We start from the raw sequence: 16,254 nt of genomic DNA, 5'->3' as shown, positions 1-16,254 counted from the left end.
CCTTACACAACTTAAATTGGTTATTGTAATTAAGTCACAGAAATATCAACTGATCAAAGTCTTCACATTTCTTTTCCAAAATCAGAAAAAAAGAACTGTAATAACAATAATTATTTTTATATAAACATGTGAGCTTTCACGCGAAAACATGATATCATTACACCTGAAAAGATCACTATTGCTATGGTTACATATGAAAATCTGGCCTTTCTATGCCTTTCGTGAAATGATTTAGTATTTCATTGGTTTTTATATAACAAATAGAATATTACATGGCCGCTTGGAGATACGAGATTTTTCTTCTCGTGTTGAAAAATATTTCACTCAAATATTTTTCGATACTCAAAGAGAAATTTTGTATCTCCGCTCAATTTCACAATTTTTAATTGCTATATGACAGTGTCAAATGACTAGGTATGAATGCCACTAGAGCTTTAAAATGTTGGGCTGGAATAACAGTAACCATAATAAATAAATAGCAGAATTTTGGAGATGAACACAGAGTTTCAAGCAATCTGATTGGTTGGGTGGTTTCTTATAGAAATAATAATTTGATTTTAATATTCACCGCACTAGCTGGTGAATGTAAAGCAAAACAAAATGGCAGGGCTCCCGCAGGTACTCGTGACCTTTACAACAAAAATTAAATTGTGTCGGTTATCAATTATTCTCTGTGTCGATTATCAGTTGTCTGTTGTTCAGCTCTGAAGTTATACTCACACAATTATTCGTCTCAGATGTACACTCACTTTGCCTTTGGTAAATAACTCTTAAATGTAATTAAAGTTACAGTGTATTGCAAGTTTGTTTTTCTCATAGCTACAAAACTTATTTATTCATCAAAAGGCACGTTCAGTTATGGGTAGAGTGCTGTCTTTCTCCGTCCTGTCCCCATTTACTGATGTGAAACATATATCAATTCTGACGAGACGTTGAATAATCGACCAATTATCGTCACGGAAACGCACGATCACAGCAATTGCTTCTCCTTGTCGTATACTTCCGTCAAAAATCATCGAAACATCTCTTGTCATGCCAGTCTGACCAGGCAAAGTCAATTCATTTTTTGGCCTTGCGACTTCCTGCTTGAAAACAATTGATACATGCTGACCGGAGATGAGCACTTGCTGTAAGACGTTGGCCATTCTTCTCTAACAGGGACCATAGCATGTCGATTTTCCCAATTGGGATGCCAGCCCTCAGAAATTCTTCCACCACTTCGAGTCGGTAGGCCCGTTCAGTTATGAGTAGAGTGCTGTCTTTCTCTGTCCTGTCCCGCGCTCTAAAAGACTCCATAATCGTCTGATCCTTCAGCTTAGACTTCTTCAGTTTGTCTTTACCATTTCCATTTTTCTTTGAAGCCAAGTGTGTAATTACAATACTCTTCTTTGTAGACACTATTTCGCGGCATGCCAGACAAAACAACTTCCCGTCTTTGATTGATAGCTCTTCTCCTGGATATTGCTGAATCCGATCATGTATGATTATGTTTTTTGCATCACAGTTCCTCCTCGTCTGATTGATGGCAGAGTACGCTCTCGAGCTATCTCTGCCTTGGCTGGCTGACTTCCATTGTTCCTCGATGACAACGTGGATGACGCCTTCTTGGAACGAGTGTGATGGACTGGGTTCTAGAAGGCTGACCTATCAAACTTATTCCCCAGGCCTCCTCGGCTCCTTTGACTAAAATGAGGGCAAAACGCGGCTTTGGACGACATAAATAAAGTCGGATTGTGCTTTTTAACACAAAATTATACAAATAATCAGTCGAAAATCCAAAATAATGCTAGCCGTGCTTTTTGGGATAAATTGTTAAAAGAAAAAATGCTCGCGAAGCCAAATAATGCCAAAAAATGTGCTGGCACTACAGGTAAGAGCCTAGTTTTACCTCGGCAGGTTAATTAAGTGTAGCCTCCGCCCTCTTTCCGTGACATTTTTCCTTCCTGTCTCTACTTCTTTGCGATGACCTTCTAAATAGGGAGTTTAAAGGCCCGGCCAACATTTTCTTCAACATCCGTTCGATTTTGTTGAACAGCGACGTTGAAATGTTTTGTAACGGCAGCTTCTCAGCCGAGTAAGAATGGTTATGTTTCTTCCGAGAATTTTTTTAAACCATCGAAGATAACAGCCAATTTTCAGAACGTTTAACTCGTACAGAGTTCGAACCAAAGCAGACTATGAAACCATTCAAGAAGTTTTAGATGCGATTTTTAACTAGCGGCGATTTCAGTGCGACTTGCTGGCTATTTCTTGGTGTAAAGTGGTTGACGAAATTAATCGTACTATTAGAATCTCCTGGAAATTACAGGAAACCTCCTCCCTAGTTTGATAATTTACAGTACGTCTTTGGTCAAATCATCACGAAATCCTAGATGAAATAGCAAGTAAAATTAGTTACTAAAAAAAATCGCGTGAGTGTGCAAAGGAGCTGCTTTCTTCTCACAATAAAAGAAGATTTAACAGGGAAGCTGCGTAATTGTCTTCATCTTGTTTCAGTTGTTTCAGGGTGACCCCTGACTTACATTGGTCAAGGTAAGCAGAGGATATGACGACTACAATACAGTTTATTTCCTTGATCCTGAAACAGATATGAATTTTGATCATTCACAGGCATTTTATTAATTCATCCTGCTTACGAAAAAGCTTACTTCAGTCCAGTCCAAACTGTGCGTCGACATTAAGAGCTGCCAAAGTTTTGTTAAATCATGATCACGAATCTTTTGCTTTTAGTGAATTATGGATCGAAACGCTTTTCCATAGCGGCTTCAGCTGACGCGTAAATAATGTTGAATTTTCCTTGATGAGTATCGTCCAAGCAGTTCAGACTTTCTTTTAAATCACAGGATGTCATTCTCATAGAATTTACCTCAACCACTTACTTGACCGCGTATGATTCTTTGTAATGGAAATCACGATGATACTCGAGAAGCCTGTTCTTCGTTTTCTTTTATTTCGAACTCAGAAAATCATGACAAACATCTGAAAAATTAAGGTGGCTCAAAGCAGTCTCAACGCTTCCAAGTAAAGCTCTTATTGGAAGGATCAGCGCTACAACGCTGTATCACGTATTTGCAATATTGCGGTACCAAATGAAACACGGACTATTGCTGAACAAGATGCAGTCATTTTTGTGACATAACAAGCCACCTTGGCAACGGGGAAGCCCCGTAAAAACATCCTTTATTTTGTCTCTAATTGCGTATATCTCAATAATGAACTACGTGACCCCCAATTTTAATTTCTGGAAAGTAATCAGAAGGGCAAGATGAAACGTTCTGCAAAGTTAATCTCCTTAGTGGATTTAGAGCCACCTTAAAAAAATCACAGAATTAAGGTGGCTCTGAATCCGCCAGACAGAATTTTTTTAAACTTTGCAGAAAGTTTCATCTTGTCCTTCGGATTACCTTTCAGGGTGTTTTTACAGGGCTTCCCCATTGCCACGGTGTCAATCATTGTGACTGTGCCGCACCAATCAGAAGCCCCCGTTCGTGGACGAACCGGTGTTTCAAAAAAAGGGGTCTTCTTGTAAGCTTTCCCTCAGTCTCTTGCCCCAACTTTCGCGCGGCCAGTTTGCAGAAAATCGTTTTGGATCTATTCTTTCGAACAGATACGCTTGCTACGCAGGCTACAAATATATGAAATAAAAAATGGGGGTCACTGTACTCGTCCAGGACTGAGAAAATAACCATTCCTTGACGGATTAAGCTTGGCGCCATTGAAAATCCGCCATTTTATCAATGTGCCCGCGCTACTGCGCACGTTAGAAGTGTTTTTAAGTAAACTCTATACCTCTTACGGTCCATATGTCACAAAAGTCAAACTAAAAAAAACTCGTAAGAACCATATCTGATGCGACGAAATATTAGTCAGAGAGTATCATTTTCACAACCCAAAGATTCAGCCTGAATTTGTCCCTCGTTATGTCCACAGGGAGAGCTTATGAAAGTAACAAAATGTCAGGCCTTCCTCATTCTTCGCAATGAGGAAACACATGCACAATGATGGAATGCCGTAAGAACACCAAAGCGTTGCGCAGATCAGAAGCGAAAACCTGCCGGTTGTAGATTCCATCATTAAGACCCTAAAGTGAAGAAGGCCATTGCCGCGTACTCTATCCCGCAGAATTCAGTAAAAGAATGTCAACTTCTGACTTTTTCCGACTGAATATCTTGGCTATTTCGACCATACGACAGTATTTTTGGGGCGCAGGGGACTGGCAGCTTTTCGGAATGAGAGGGTCAGAGGAAAAGAATAATGGGCATTGAAGAAATAGTATTTTTGTGCTTGTTAACGAGAGCGTGATACATTCCATGTGTATTTGTGTGTGTGGGTGCACCATGGCCAGGGGCTGTTCTTGATTAAGGTCGTAGAAGGATCTTGTATTTCGGAGTTGTAGCAATTGTCGTGTTGTTCGACCGTCTTATAAAGAGTAGGAAAAATATAAATATTAGCCCTAGTACCTCATTATACAGTTAACTTAAACGTTTGCCAGTTTAAGGAAACTCGAGCCAAAAAATTGGAATTCGAGACGAATTAATTAAACTGTCACCAAGGATTGAACGCAAATTTGTCGAACTGAAAAATTAAAGAAAAATAGTAAAACTTCCAGCCTCTCAGGCAGTATTCTAAATATATAAAAATATACTCTTGTTATTTTGTATCTAAATTGAATTATTTAACCGAAACAACCGCATTCTTCTGGCTCGAAGTCACCTTGGATAAATTTTAGGTAAAACCCTTTGCTCGATCAAGCACATGAAGAGGAAACCGAAACATTATTATTATTAATATTATTATTATTATTATTATTATTATTATTATTATTATTATTATTATTATTTATTATAAATACACAGGTGATTATTGGTGATTATACAAAATCGCGCGCTCTCACTGGCTCGCTATCTCGGATCGATTATCAGCCGATAATCACCACGACGGACAAAATGGTTGCCAGTAGTCGTTTTGCCACTGTAAGTGAAGATGATTTCGCGTTCAAATGTTTTTTTTTTTTCTCTTTTTTGAAATAATCAACCTGTGCATTTATACTAAAACAATTATTCGCCTCAGGCTCAGTGATTATCGGTGAATATTGACCTCGACCTCGTCTCAGTGAATATTCACCGATAATCACTTCGCCTTCGGCGAATAATTGTCAAATATTACTGACGACATAAGAAGCGGCATGCACAATTATAAGGCAAATTATGTGTTAAAATTTATTGATGCACTTTCGTTTTGACATGAAGTTAGGCAAACGTTTAAGGCAATTGTGGGTTAAACACAAAAACATTCTCCTTGCAGCTGGAGAGGAAGTCATCAACAAATATTAATTTAAACACAATATTTTAGTCAGTTCCTCGCTTCACAATTCACTTAAGCGTTCTTTTCGGCGGAAGCGACTTCAATTCTCATAGGACTTTTTCAGGAAAAATGGTTTTCTCTTCTTTGTGCGAGCTAGTTGTCTTGATAATGTACTGATGACATTTGAAATTTTAAAGGCTAAATTTCAGACCCGTCTTTTTGTAATAAACACTAGAATGTACTTTCATTACCTCGTTACATATTAGGGAGTTTAAGATTTGCGACGCGACGGTAATGAAAACGCCATTTAAAATTGCAAGTTCAGGTTTATTAATCGTTTTCGTCGTTATGTCGGCTTGTCTATCTTCTAAAAACTAGTGTAACCTTCCAGGAACTGAATTAGGAGGTGCGGTATTGAATCTACGACAGAAAATTCAAATTCGCTGCCTTTTGTTCACGTTCTCCGTAAAACTTGAGAATTGGTCATTTCACGTCGTAGATTTGCCGAAAACGTGAAAGAAATGTACAAAAACTAAAATTGCACGTGCAGAGGGTGCAAAGCTATTGTTTTTGCTCATTAAATATGCACAATTTGTGACGTTTTCGTTGCCGTCGCGTCGTAGATCTTAAACTCCCTATTACTTGAAAGCGGGAAACAGTTAGGTCTTTTGTAAAATGCCAACGATCAATGACATGACTTCGAGCAGGCGTTATTATTCTATGCTGGACAGGTGACCAAATTTGTGAATTAACCTTACTTTAAACTTCTTCCTCTCGGGTTACATCTTCTATAGCAAATTTCCATTCAGCGCAATTACGCAAGTTTAAGCAACAGTTAATAAACTCGAATACGTTTTCTTGGAAGAAAATATATATCGGCTTTTATTCACAAAGGTCGAGGTCCGTAACTTAACTTGACGTCATTGAATTTCATGAAAAAGTAAAAAGGTGTCGTAGCTTGCACTTTGGAGTGTAAGACAAAGTTGATGACAAATTGCCCAAGACGAAACCTGAAAAAGGTGTGTCCAAGGTTAGTAATTTAGCGTCTTAAAAGCAAGCATTGTACTTTATTTGCCCCGCTTTGAAATTCCTTTCAACAGTTGAAATTAATAGGTTTTGCAGCAACCGCTTTCCTGTTATCATATTGGCTGGTTTTTGTTAAAGACGGGAACAAAAACCTGGCATATTATCTCATTTACCTTCTTGTTTTTGAACAAACGGTAAATAAAATTTAAACTTATTTGAAATGACAATAAAACTAAGAAAAACAGAATGACTATATTCGTGCAAAGCTGTAACAGTTTGTCTATTTTCCCCATTCGTTGTCTTCTCTTTCGTTTTTCTTCTCTTTCATTTTATTCTTTATTTTCGTCGGTACTCTAAGGCATTTTTTATTGACATTGCAAATTTCAAACTTTAAGAAATGTTAAAATTTTTTCATTCGCTTTTCGTAACTTAATTTGCGCTTTATTCTCATATTCTAAAACCTTATTGTCTTTGGTTGGATTTTTAAGCCAATACTTTAATAGTCTGTTATTGTTTCAAAATTGTATATATGTTGTCTGTCAAATCCGTTCTCAGGTTGAATCCGTTTTAATTTTTACCTTATAGGTTAAATTCGTGATCCGTATTTTACCTAGGTTGAATATGCACTCTACCTTGTTAGGATTGAAAACACCAATACCTTCCCTCAAGCTCTGTCTTACGCATGTCAAAACATCTTCTTAATGTTTCATATTATATCATCTTATCAGCTTCTGCATTCATACACTGATCGATTTAGTCTCAACCTTACAACAAAGTTAGGGAACAAAGAACTGTACTGTGCACTTAACCGGTGATCGAGCTCCGACCTTCCAGATCTATAGTCCTGATGTGTCTTCACTTCTACACTACGACGACGAAAAAGCGCAACCCAACACAGTTCTTTTCATAAATTACTTTTGTATAATAAGTCAATTGATATCTATGTATAAAAACCAACACTAATTCTATCCTGACCCTATTTTTTCTCTAGGCTTAATTTAGGCTTCAAAAAAGTTTCTTCAATCCATCTGAGTGCGTATTCAAACTGGGGAAAATAAAGATAACCAATTTAACCAAGGTTAAAACGGATTCAACCTGAGAACGGATTTTACCGGCAACATATATGAGGAATTTTATGATCTTGAACTCGGACTTGAACATTTAAAGGCCTCGACAAATAAAAAATGTAGTCAAAAAGAGCCAAGTTTCTCGAAACCTATACATAGTCAAAACATTTCGATTTTCGCTATTTGACAAACGTGTAACCGGTATAGATTATTTTCGGTCTTTCAGTTGACGTAGAACAGCATTGAAGTATTGAAGTTTTTTTTCGGGTAGATTATAAAGAACCTACAAGGAAAAAGGTAAGGAAAAGTCAACGATTTTGTGTGCGCTTTTACAAGACATTTAGCAAACTAACTCGGGAAACAACCCAGAAATGTGTGCATGGGGTTGAAACATAGGCTGTTTCCCCAACATTGTTTTCTCAAAGATAGCGTCCAATTGTGGATCAATATTCAGACTCATCAACTCGGGCTCTTGTGCTCGATGTCAATGTGCCACTTAGAGGCCGCTTTTATTGGTTCTATTCTGTGTCAATTCATTTTCAGCTGCTTTATCAAACGATCATAATAAAATACATTTTAGCACGGAATGTTTCTAATACGAAGTGCATTCGTTCATTACTTTAAAGTGAGATTGCGTCTCTACGAATAATCACGATGTTTTCGTGCAATTTGGGACAAAATTAAGAACTTGTAAGGTTTTTAAAAACCAACTAAACTGCACGAGCCCAGAGGTCTTAAATTTATCAGTGTTTAATTTTTTCAAATTGTTCGAAAAAAAAAATTGTAGCTTATTATTAATAATATGCAGGAAGAAAATTAAAAGAAAACTTATGATAATTGTGCAGGGGACTAACATTTAATTGGTTATCTGTGATTATTGGCCAATCAGAATACTTGATTTGTTACCTTCGATTTTTTTACCGAATTACCTCTTTCCTAAATACTTTTGTCCTTTGGCCATTTCAATTTCAACAGGAAAAGAAAACAAACAGCGGTTACAAACATTTTCATTTTATACTTGACGTTTCGTATGTTGCAGCATACATCATCAGAAGTGACGGTTAAAACTGTTACACAGAATTTTAAAAACTAGAGCGAGGAACTGGTGACTAGTTAAAAAGTGTGATAACAAAATCGTAACTTCCGGTAGTCGATTCTTCCGGAAGAAATTAATAAAGAAAAAGCTTCTCACCACCAATGTTTTCATTGAGAGAGGGTTTTAAGTCATTGATTAATAGCGTTTCTTTAATTTTACATTGCATGTCGGACTTTCCAGTTGCGAGGATTTCAAAATGGTCCCATTTGATGTTATGACCGGTAGAAATTGTATGGTCTGCAACAGCAGAGGCGTGGCCGACTTGTGTAAGAGCTTTGAAATGCTCGGACTTCCTGTCATGCAATCTTCTTTTTGTTTTGCCGATGTAGAAGGAATCACAGTCCCAACAACTGGCTTTGTATACTATTTTTGATCTTTGAGAAAGACTGAAACGATCTTTGTAGGGAAAAAAAGACTTAACCCTGCAAGTGTTTTGAAAAATAACCCCAAGATTGACACAGCCATAAAACTTACTAATACAAGATTTAACACGTCGAGTAAGAGCTTCAGTTAATCAGTGACTTCAAACTCTCTCTCAATGAAAACATTGGTAGTGAGAAGCTTTTTATTTATTAATTTCTTCCGGAAGAATCGACTACCGGAAGTTACGATTTTGTTATCACACTTTTTAACTAGTCACCAGTTCCTCGCTCTAGTTTTTAAAATTCTGTGTAACAGTTTTAACCGTCACTTCTGATGATGTATGCTGCAACATACGAAACGTCAAGTATAGAATGAAAATGTTTGTAACCGCTGTTTGTTTTCTTTACCTCTTTCCTCTTTTTTGTATTGCATTGCGTTACCTAAAAACCGCAGTTCTCTTAGCCAATCACAAACTATCCTAATGTTCTAATTGTCGTTTTCTTTCTTCACGTAGATGACCAATGATTCTCGTCACCAAAACAGAACACTTCCTCCAAATTTTGAGCCCATTTCTTCATCCGAGTGCATCGCCTGGCTGACAGTACTTAACATCGAAGCTGTTGCTATAGTGACCAGGGCCGTAGCCAGTATGAGGCAAACCGAGGCACTTGCCTCAGTCATTTTTTTGTGATTCTTTAAAATAAAGGATGATTTGCAGTGTTGTCTTTAAAATATACTCATCATAAACACCTAGAATACCTACGTAGAGAATTTAACCACGGACATTGCCTCAGTCATAATTTTTTTCTGGCTACAGCCCTGGTGACCATGAATGCCCTTACAATCATTATTTTCCTGAAAGAGCGAATCCTTCGCAAGCGTAGCATTTACCTGGAGATCAGCCTGGCGGTTGCAGACACGTTTGTTGCATGCAACGTGATTATTGACATTTGGTTTTGTGCCAATTTTGTAACTTGTGAGCGATTAACGTGTTCAGGAGCTTAGAGATCCTCATAGTTGTTTTGAGCTTGACGTATTTCTCTCCACTAGCCTCTGTAACAAACCTTGCTGCTATTTCTTTGGAGCGGTTGCACGCAACTTTTCGTCCATTCAAGCATCGCCTCATCAAAAAGAAGATATTTGTAGCAGCTGTTGCGGGTGTTTGGTTTACAGCTGCCCTGTCTACAGCTATCGTTCTTTCACCATTTCTGGGACGCTCAGATATCATTCGTTTGTTTCAACTTGTGATATTAGCATACTTCTCGTTGTTATTGTTTCCTTTTTATTATGGTTGTTTCTTACTCGTCCATCGCTACTAAATTTTACTGTGGAACGCATCCTCAGCATCATGGTGCAATCAGAAGAGAAAGAAAACTGACCAAGACACTGTCCATTGTAACAATTGTATCGTTAATACTAGTGATGCCATTTACAATGTACCGTTTTTGTTGGAGAGTTTCATGTGAAATATTTGAAACAATTTCTTATCACATAAGGCTCCATTTAATATATTCCTTACGCTGCTTAGTTTACGGAAAGTCTCTTATAAATCCATTGTTATACGCAATAACAATGCCAGAGTTCCAAAGAGCTTTTTTGGCTTGATACTCACGTTTGCGATAAAGTACTAGCTTTTTAAGCCTACACTGAAATTCGACATAAATAAAGTTGATGTACGTATGTATTTGTGTCACAGTGCCACATGGTTTGGAGAACTGCATGACGCGAACAAAAGGATGCGCGCGAGAAATGGACCCGCATAGCTGAGAGCGCGTTCGACAACCCCTGGCAAGACTTAGAGAAACAAATAGCTATGAGGGCAAGTGGCTGGAAGCTAAGAGTGTGAGGTTGAATACGCACTCAGATGGATTAAAGAACCTCTTTTGGAGCCTACCTTAAGCTACAGCCTTATGCAACAGCCTGTTCATTCTCGTACACCGGTTTGGGCTTGATGGGTGAATACCACGGCGAGCTCTTATTAGTAAGGATCAGGGATCTTAGTACTTCAGAGAAGAGAATGTTGAGGGCATGGTTGTGTCGCTCTAGATACTTTGTCTGGGCCAATGCGCTGCACCCTGCCAAGATATGTGAGACACTTTCCGCTTCTTTTCCGCACAGCCGACATCTTTCGTCTCCACTATAACTTGTGCCTTTCTTCCTGTTGTTATATACCTTTGTCGGGAGGAGCTCTTGGTAAAGCTCCTCAATTCCTGCAACTGTGTGTGACGGTGCTACCTTCCACTGGGAAAGTCACGCAAAACAGTCCAGGTCTAGTTTTTCATCTAGCCGCCGTCAGTTTCCCTTCTTTCTTTCTGCCTGCTGGGTCAGGGTATCTCAGTAACAGCTCCAAGTCAAGCATTATTATTATTATTATTATTATTATTATTATTATTATTATTATTATTATTATTATGTTTAGGTTTAACAGCTTATAGCTGGAGATTTTCCTTTTCACTGAGGGCAGGTTACGTCTCATAACCTCAGGCCTCTACTACCCGTCTAAGGAGGCGCGCCGTGCCAAGGAGAGCTCCTTTCTGTAAAAGCTCGATCCTTGTGGTCACACCAATTGCATCCAGGTGTTTAGAGAGGTTGGGTGTGACGGCGCCTAGCGCACCAACCACAATAGGAACAAATTTTATTATTATTATTATTATTATTATTATTATTATTATTATTATTATTATTATTGGGTTGTCAGTATGGCAATCCCAGTCGAAAAATGGGTAATATTTCGTCGTTTTCTTTTTTTTTTTCGTGTCGGTAAAATTCTTGCCTGTCACTCCCCTGCTGAGTGGTGTCTTTGTGCATAGAGTCTTCTGTGCGTATTTTGTTAGGTTTGACGGGGATGGGATAATGCGTAGATTTCTCTGGTGCACACAGGAGAACATTTAATTAACCTGCAATGGCGTTACATGAAATTTGAAATTCAGGTTGAAATGATTTCAACCTAGGTGAATTAAATTTCACTGAGGAAAAACCCTTTGCTCGATCAAGCACATGAAGAGGAAACCGAAAAAATATTATTATTATTATTATTATTATTATTATATAATACTGACGACATAAGAAGGGACAAGCACAATTATATGGCAAATTATGTGTTAAAATTTATTGATGTACTTTCGTTTTGACATGAAGTTAGGCAAACGTTTAGGACAAGTGTGGTTTAAACCCAAAAACATTCTCCTTGCAGCTGGAGAGGAAGTCATCAACAAATATTAATTTAAACACAGCTTCTATTTTGTCTGTTAAGGTGAAACAGGACAATATTTTAGTCAGTTCCTCACTTTACAATTCACTTCGAAGCGACTTCAATTTTCAGGTCTTTTTCAGAAAAATAGTTTACCGGTAGTTTCTCCTCTTTGTGCGAGCTAGTTGTCTTGGTAATGTACTGATGACATGACATTTGAAATTTTAAAGGCTAAATGTCAAACCCGTCTTTTTTAATAAACACTATAATGTACTTTCATTACCTCATTACATATTACTTGAAAGCGGGCAACAATTAGTTCTTTTGTAAAATGCCGACGATCAATAAATGATGACCTCGCGGAGGCGTTATTGTCGCACGCTGGACAGGTGACCAAACTTTAAAGCTTACTTTAAACTTCTTCTCTAGGGTAATATCTTCTATAGCAAATTTTCATTCAGCGCAATTACGCAAGTTTAAGAAACAGCTAGTAAACTCGAATACCATTTCTTGGAAGAAAATATATATCGGCTTTTATTCACAGAGGTCGAGGTCCGTAACTTAACTGAAGTTACACTACTAATTTTTTCCACTTAAATGGTTCGCGTGAGAGCGAAGCACAATGACGTCATTGAATTTAATGGCAAAATAAAAAGGTGTCGTAGCTTGCATTTTGGAGTGTAAGACAAGGTTGATGACAAATTGCCCAAGACGAAAACTGAATAAGGTGTGTCCAAGGTTAGTAATTTAACGTCTTAAAAGCAAGCATTGTACTTTATTTGCCCTGCGTTGAAACTCTTTTCAACAGTTGAAATTAATAAGTTTTGCAGCAACCGGTTTCCTGTTATCATATTGGCTGTTTTTTGTTAAAAACGGGAACAAAAACGTGGTATATTGCATCATTTACCTTCTTGTTTTTGAACAAACGGTAAATAAAATTTAAACTACCTCGAAATGACAATTAAACTAAGAAGAACAGGATGACTATATTCGTGCAAAGATGTAACAGTTTGTCCAGTTTCCCCAATCGTTGTCATCTCCTTCGCTTCTTTTCTCTTTAACCTCCTGTTGTTCTTTATTTTCGTACTCTAAGGCATTTCTTATTGACATTTCAAATTTCAAACTTTAAGAAATGTTAAAATTTTCTCATTCGCTTAATTTGGGCTTCCTCCTTGTATTCTAAAACCTTATTGTCGTTGCTTGGATTTTTAAGCAAGTATTTCAGTCTCTTATTCTTTCAAAATTCTTATTGCCTTAAAAATATTGTCGGTCAAATAAGTTCTCAAGTTGAATCCGTTTTTATCTTATAGGTTAAATTCGTGATCTGCATTTTACTAAGGTTGAATATGCTCTCTACCTACTAAGGATTGAAAGCGCCTATACCTTCCCTCAAGCTCTGTCTTACGCATCTCAACACATCTTAGTGTTTCATATCACCTTATCGGCTTCTGCATTCATACACTGATCCATTTACTCTCAACATTACAACAAAGTTAGGGAACAAAGAACTGTACTGTGCACTTAACCGGTGATCGAGCTCCGACCTTCCAGATCTATAGTCCTGTGTCTTCACCACTACACCACGAACACGAACATGCGCAACCCAACACAGTTCTTTTCATTAATTACTTTTGTCATAGTAAGTTATTTGATATCTATGTATAAAAACCAACACTAATTCTATCCTGACCCTATTTTTTCTCTAGGCTTAATTTAGGCTTCAAAAAAGTTTCTTCAATCCATCTGAGTGCGTATTCAACCTAGGTAAAATGAGGATCACCAATTTAACCAAGGTTGAAACGGATTCAACCTGAGAACGGATTTTACCGGCAACATATATGCGGAATTTTATGATCTTCAACTTGGACTTGAACATTTAAAGGACTCGACAAACAATAATTGTAGTCTATATATACGGAATTTTATGATCTTGAACTTGGACTTGAACACTTAAATTATTGGCACATATCGTTTGAAGAAAAGAGCCAAGTTTCTCGAAAGCTATGATAGTCAAAACATTTCGATTTCCGCTATTTGACAAACGTGTAACAGGTATAGATTATTATTTTCGGTGTTTCAGTTAACGGGACTTAGAACAGAATTGAAGTATTTTGGGAAAAACGTAAGCAAAAATCAATGATTTTGTGTGCGCTTTTACAAGACATTTAGCAAACTAACTCGGGAAACAACCCAGAAATGTGTGCATGGGGTTGAAACATAGGCTGTTTCCTCAACAATGTCTTCTCAAAGATAGCGTCCACTTGTGGATCAATATTCAAACTCATCAACTCGGGCGTTTGTGCTCGATGTCAATGCGCCACTTAGAGGCCGCTTTTATTGGTTTTCTCTTTGTTACTTCATTTTCAGCTGCTTTATCAAACGATCATAATAAAATACATTTTAACACGGAATGTTACTAATACGAAGTGCATTCGTTCACCAAAGGGAGATTGTGTGTATACGAATAATCACTATGTTTTCGTGCAATTTGGGACAAAAAAAAACTTTTAAGGTTCTTAAAACCCAACTAAATAACTACACGAGCCCAGAGTTCGTAAATTGATCAGTGTTTACTTTTTTTTCAAATTGTACGAAAAAAAACATATGGCTACTTATTGATTATAGACAGGAAGAAAATTAGAAGAAGAGTTATGATCATTGTGAAGAGGACTCAGATTTGATTGGCTATCTGTGATTATTGGCCAATCAGAATGCTTGGTTTGTTTTCTTTTTTTTACTAGTTTACCTCTTTCATCTCTTTTGTATTGCCTTACCTAAAAACCGCATTTCTCTTAACCAATCTCAAATTATCCTAATGTTCTAATCGTCGTTTTCTTTTTTTCATATAGATGGCCAATGATTCTCATTACCACAAGAGAACAGATAATCCAAATTTCGAGTTCTTTTCTTCATCCGAGTGCATTGCCTGGCTGACAGTACTTAACATCGAAACTGTCGCTATAGTGACCATGAATGCCCTTACAATCATTATTTACGCGAAAGAGCGAATCCTTCGCAAGCGTAGCATTTACCTGGTGATCAGCCTGGCGGTTGCAGACATGTTTGTTGCATGCAACTTGTTCTTTGTCAGTTTGGCATTGAGCGACGAATGTAACTTGTGGACGATTAACCTGTTCAGGAGCATTGAGATCGTCATAGTTTTTGTTATTTTGTTGTATTACTGTCCACTAGCCTCTGTAATAAACCTTGCTGCTATTTCTTTGGAGCGGATGCACGCAACTTTTCGTCCAAACAAGCATCGCCTCATCGAGAAGAAAATATTTGGAGCAGCTGTTGCGGGTGTTTGGTTTACAGCTGCCCTGTCTACAGCTATCCGTTTTTCACCATTTTTCCTGGGCCACTCAGATATCACTACTTTTGTTGAGGTAGCAGCATCATTCTTGTCGTTGTTTTTGTGTTGCCTTTTTATTATGGTTGTTTCTTATTCGTCCATCGCTACTAAATTTTATTGTGGAACGCATCCTCAGCATCATGGTGCAATCAGAAGAGAAAGAAAACTGACCAAGACACTGTTCATTGTAACAATTGTATCGTTAATTCTAGTGACTCCATTTATAATTTTCGGTCTTTATCTTATCGTTTCTTCAGGTGAAATATTTAAAACATTTTCTTTGAAAACACAGCTCCATATAATATTTTCCTTACTTTGCTTATTTTACGGAAACTCTCTTATAAATCCACTGTTATATACCTTAAAAATGCCAGAGTTCAAAAGAGCTCTGTTTTTATTGTTGCGTTGTAGATCTCGCTCGGAGGCAGTTTAGGTCTTTCCCCAATATTCAAGAACGGCGGAGCGTAATTTGTATTGGGCGGGGGGGGGGGGCTAACAAGCAAGCGCCGAAGATGCTAACTTGGAGGGGGCTCTGGGGAAATTCTCCGCTAGAAAATTTTGAAATCTTGAAGCTCGGAAATGCTACTTTCAGCATTCTCGACGAGATATCAAAAACATAAACGTGGATCAACCGTAAAATGAGAGATGATTTACTTCTTACTGCTTGAAATTGGGGGGCCTAAACCCTGCCGTCCCTGTATATGACTTGAAAGTCGGGAGTTTTCACTCAGTTAACTGATAAATATGTATTTACTAAGTACATAAAAATTGAGGGTTTTAAATTTTTGTCCGACTTCTCTCTTAGTTTTTAATTGGAAACACTTAATTCAAGTAAATGTAAAGGAAGATCTGTGGA

At 37.6% G+C, this 16,254-nt stretch overlaps 1 protein-coding gene, 1 long non-coding RNA gene and 1 pseudogene across 2 annotated transcripts; 2 read left to right on the top strand and 1 right to left on the bottom strand.

The window, feature by feature from the left end:
• Positions 1 to 839: 839 nt before the first annotated feature.
• LOC137988124 (uncharacterized) lies at positions 840 to 3,453 on the bottom strand (annotated as a pseudogene).
• A 1,512-nt stretch (positions 3,454 to 4,965) lies between these two features.
• Positions 4,966 to 15,855, top strand: LOC137988136 (octopamine receptor beta-2R-like). Its single transcript, XM_068834186.1, has 2 exons — positions 4,966 to 4,973; positions 14,896 to 15,855. Exon 2 carries the CDS (start codon positions 14,896 to 14,898, stop codon positions 15,829 to 15,831), a length of 936 nt encoding a protein of 311 aa, XP_068690287.1. The 5' UTR covers positions 4,966 to 4,973; the 3' UTR covers positions 15,832 to 15,855.
• On the top strand, positions 6,107 to 10,530 carry LOC137988138 (uncharacterized). The gene is made up of 3 exons (XR_011120745.1): positions 6,107 to 6,334; positions 7,624 to 7,694; positions 9,371 to 10,530. It is a non-coding gene; the product is annotated as an uncharacterized lncRNA (long non-coding RNA).
• Positions 15,856 to 16,254: the final 399 nt, after the last annotated feature.

This window comes from Montipora foliosa, unplaced genomic scaffold, assembly GCF_036669935.1.
Source record: "Montipora foliosa isolate CH-2021 unplaced genomic scaffold, ASM3666993v2 scaffold_407, whole genome shotgun sequence".
In the NCBI taxonomy this organism is placed as follows: domain Eukaryota; kingdom Metazoa; phylum Cnidaria; class Anthozoa; order Scleractinia; family Acroporidae; genus Montipora; species Montipora foliosa.
The sequence above is the reverse complement of the archived record's forward strand: the minus strand, read 5'-3'. Positions and strand labels throughout refer to the sequence as shown.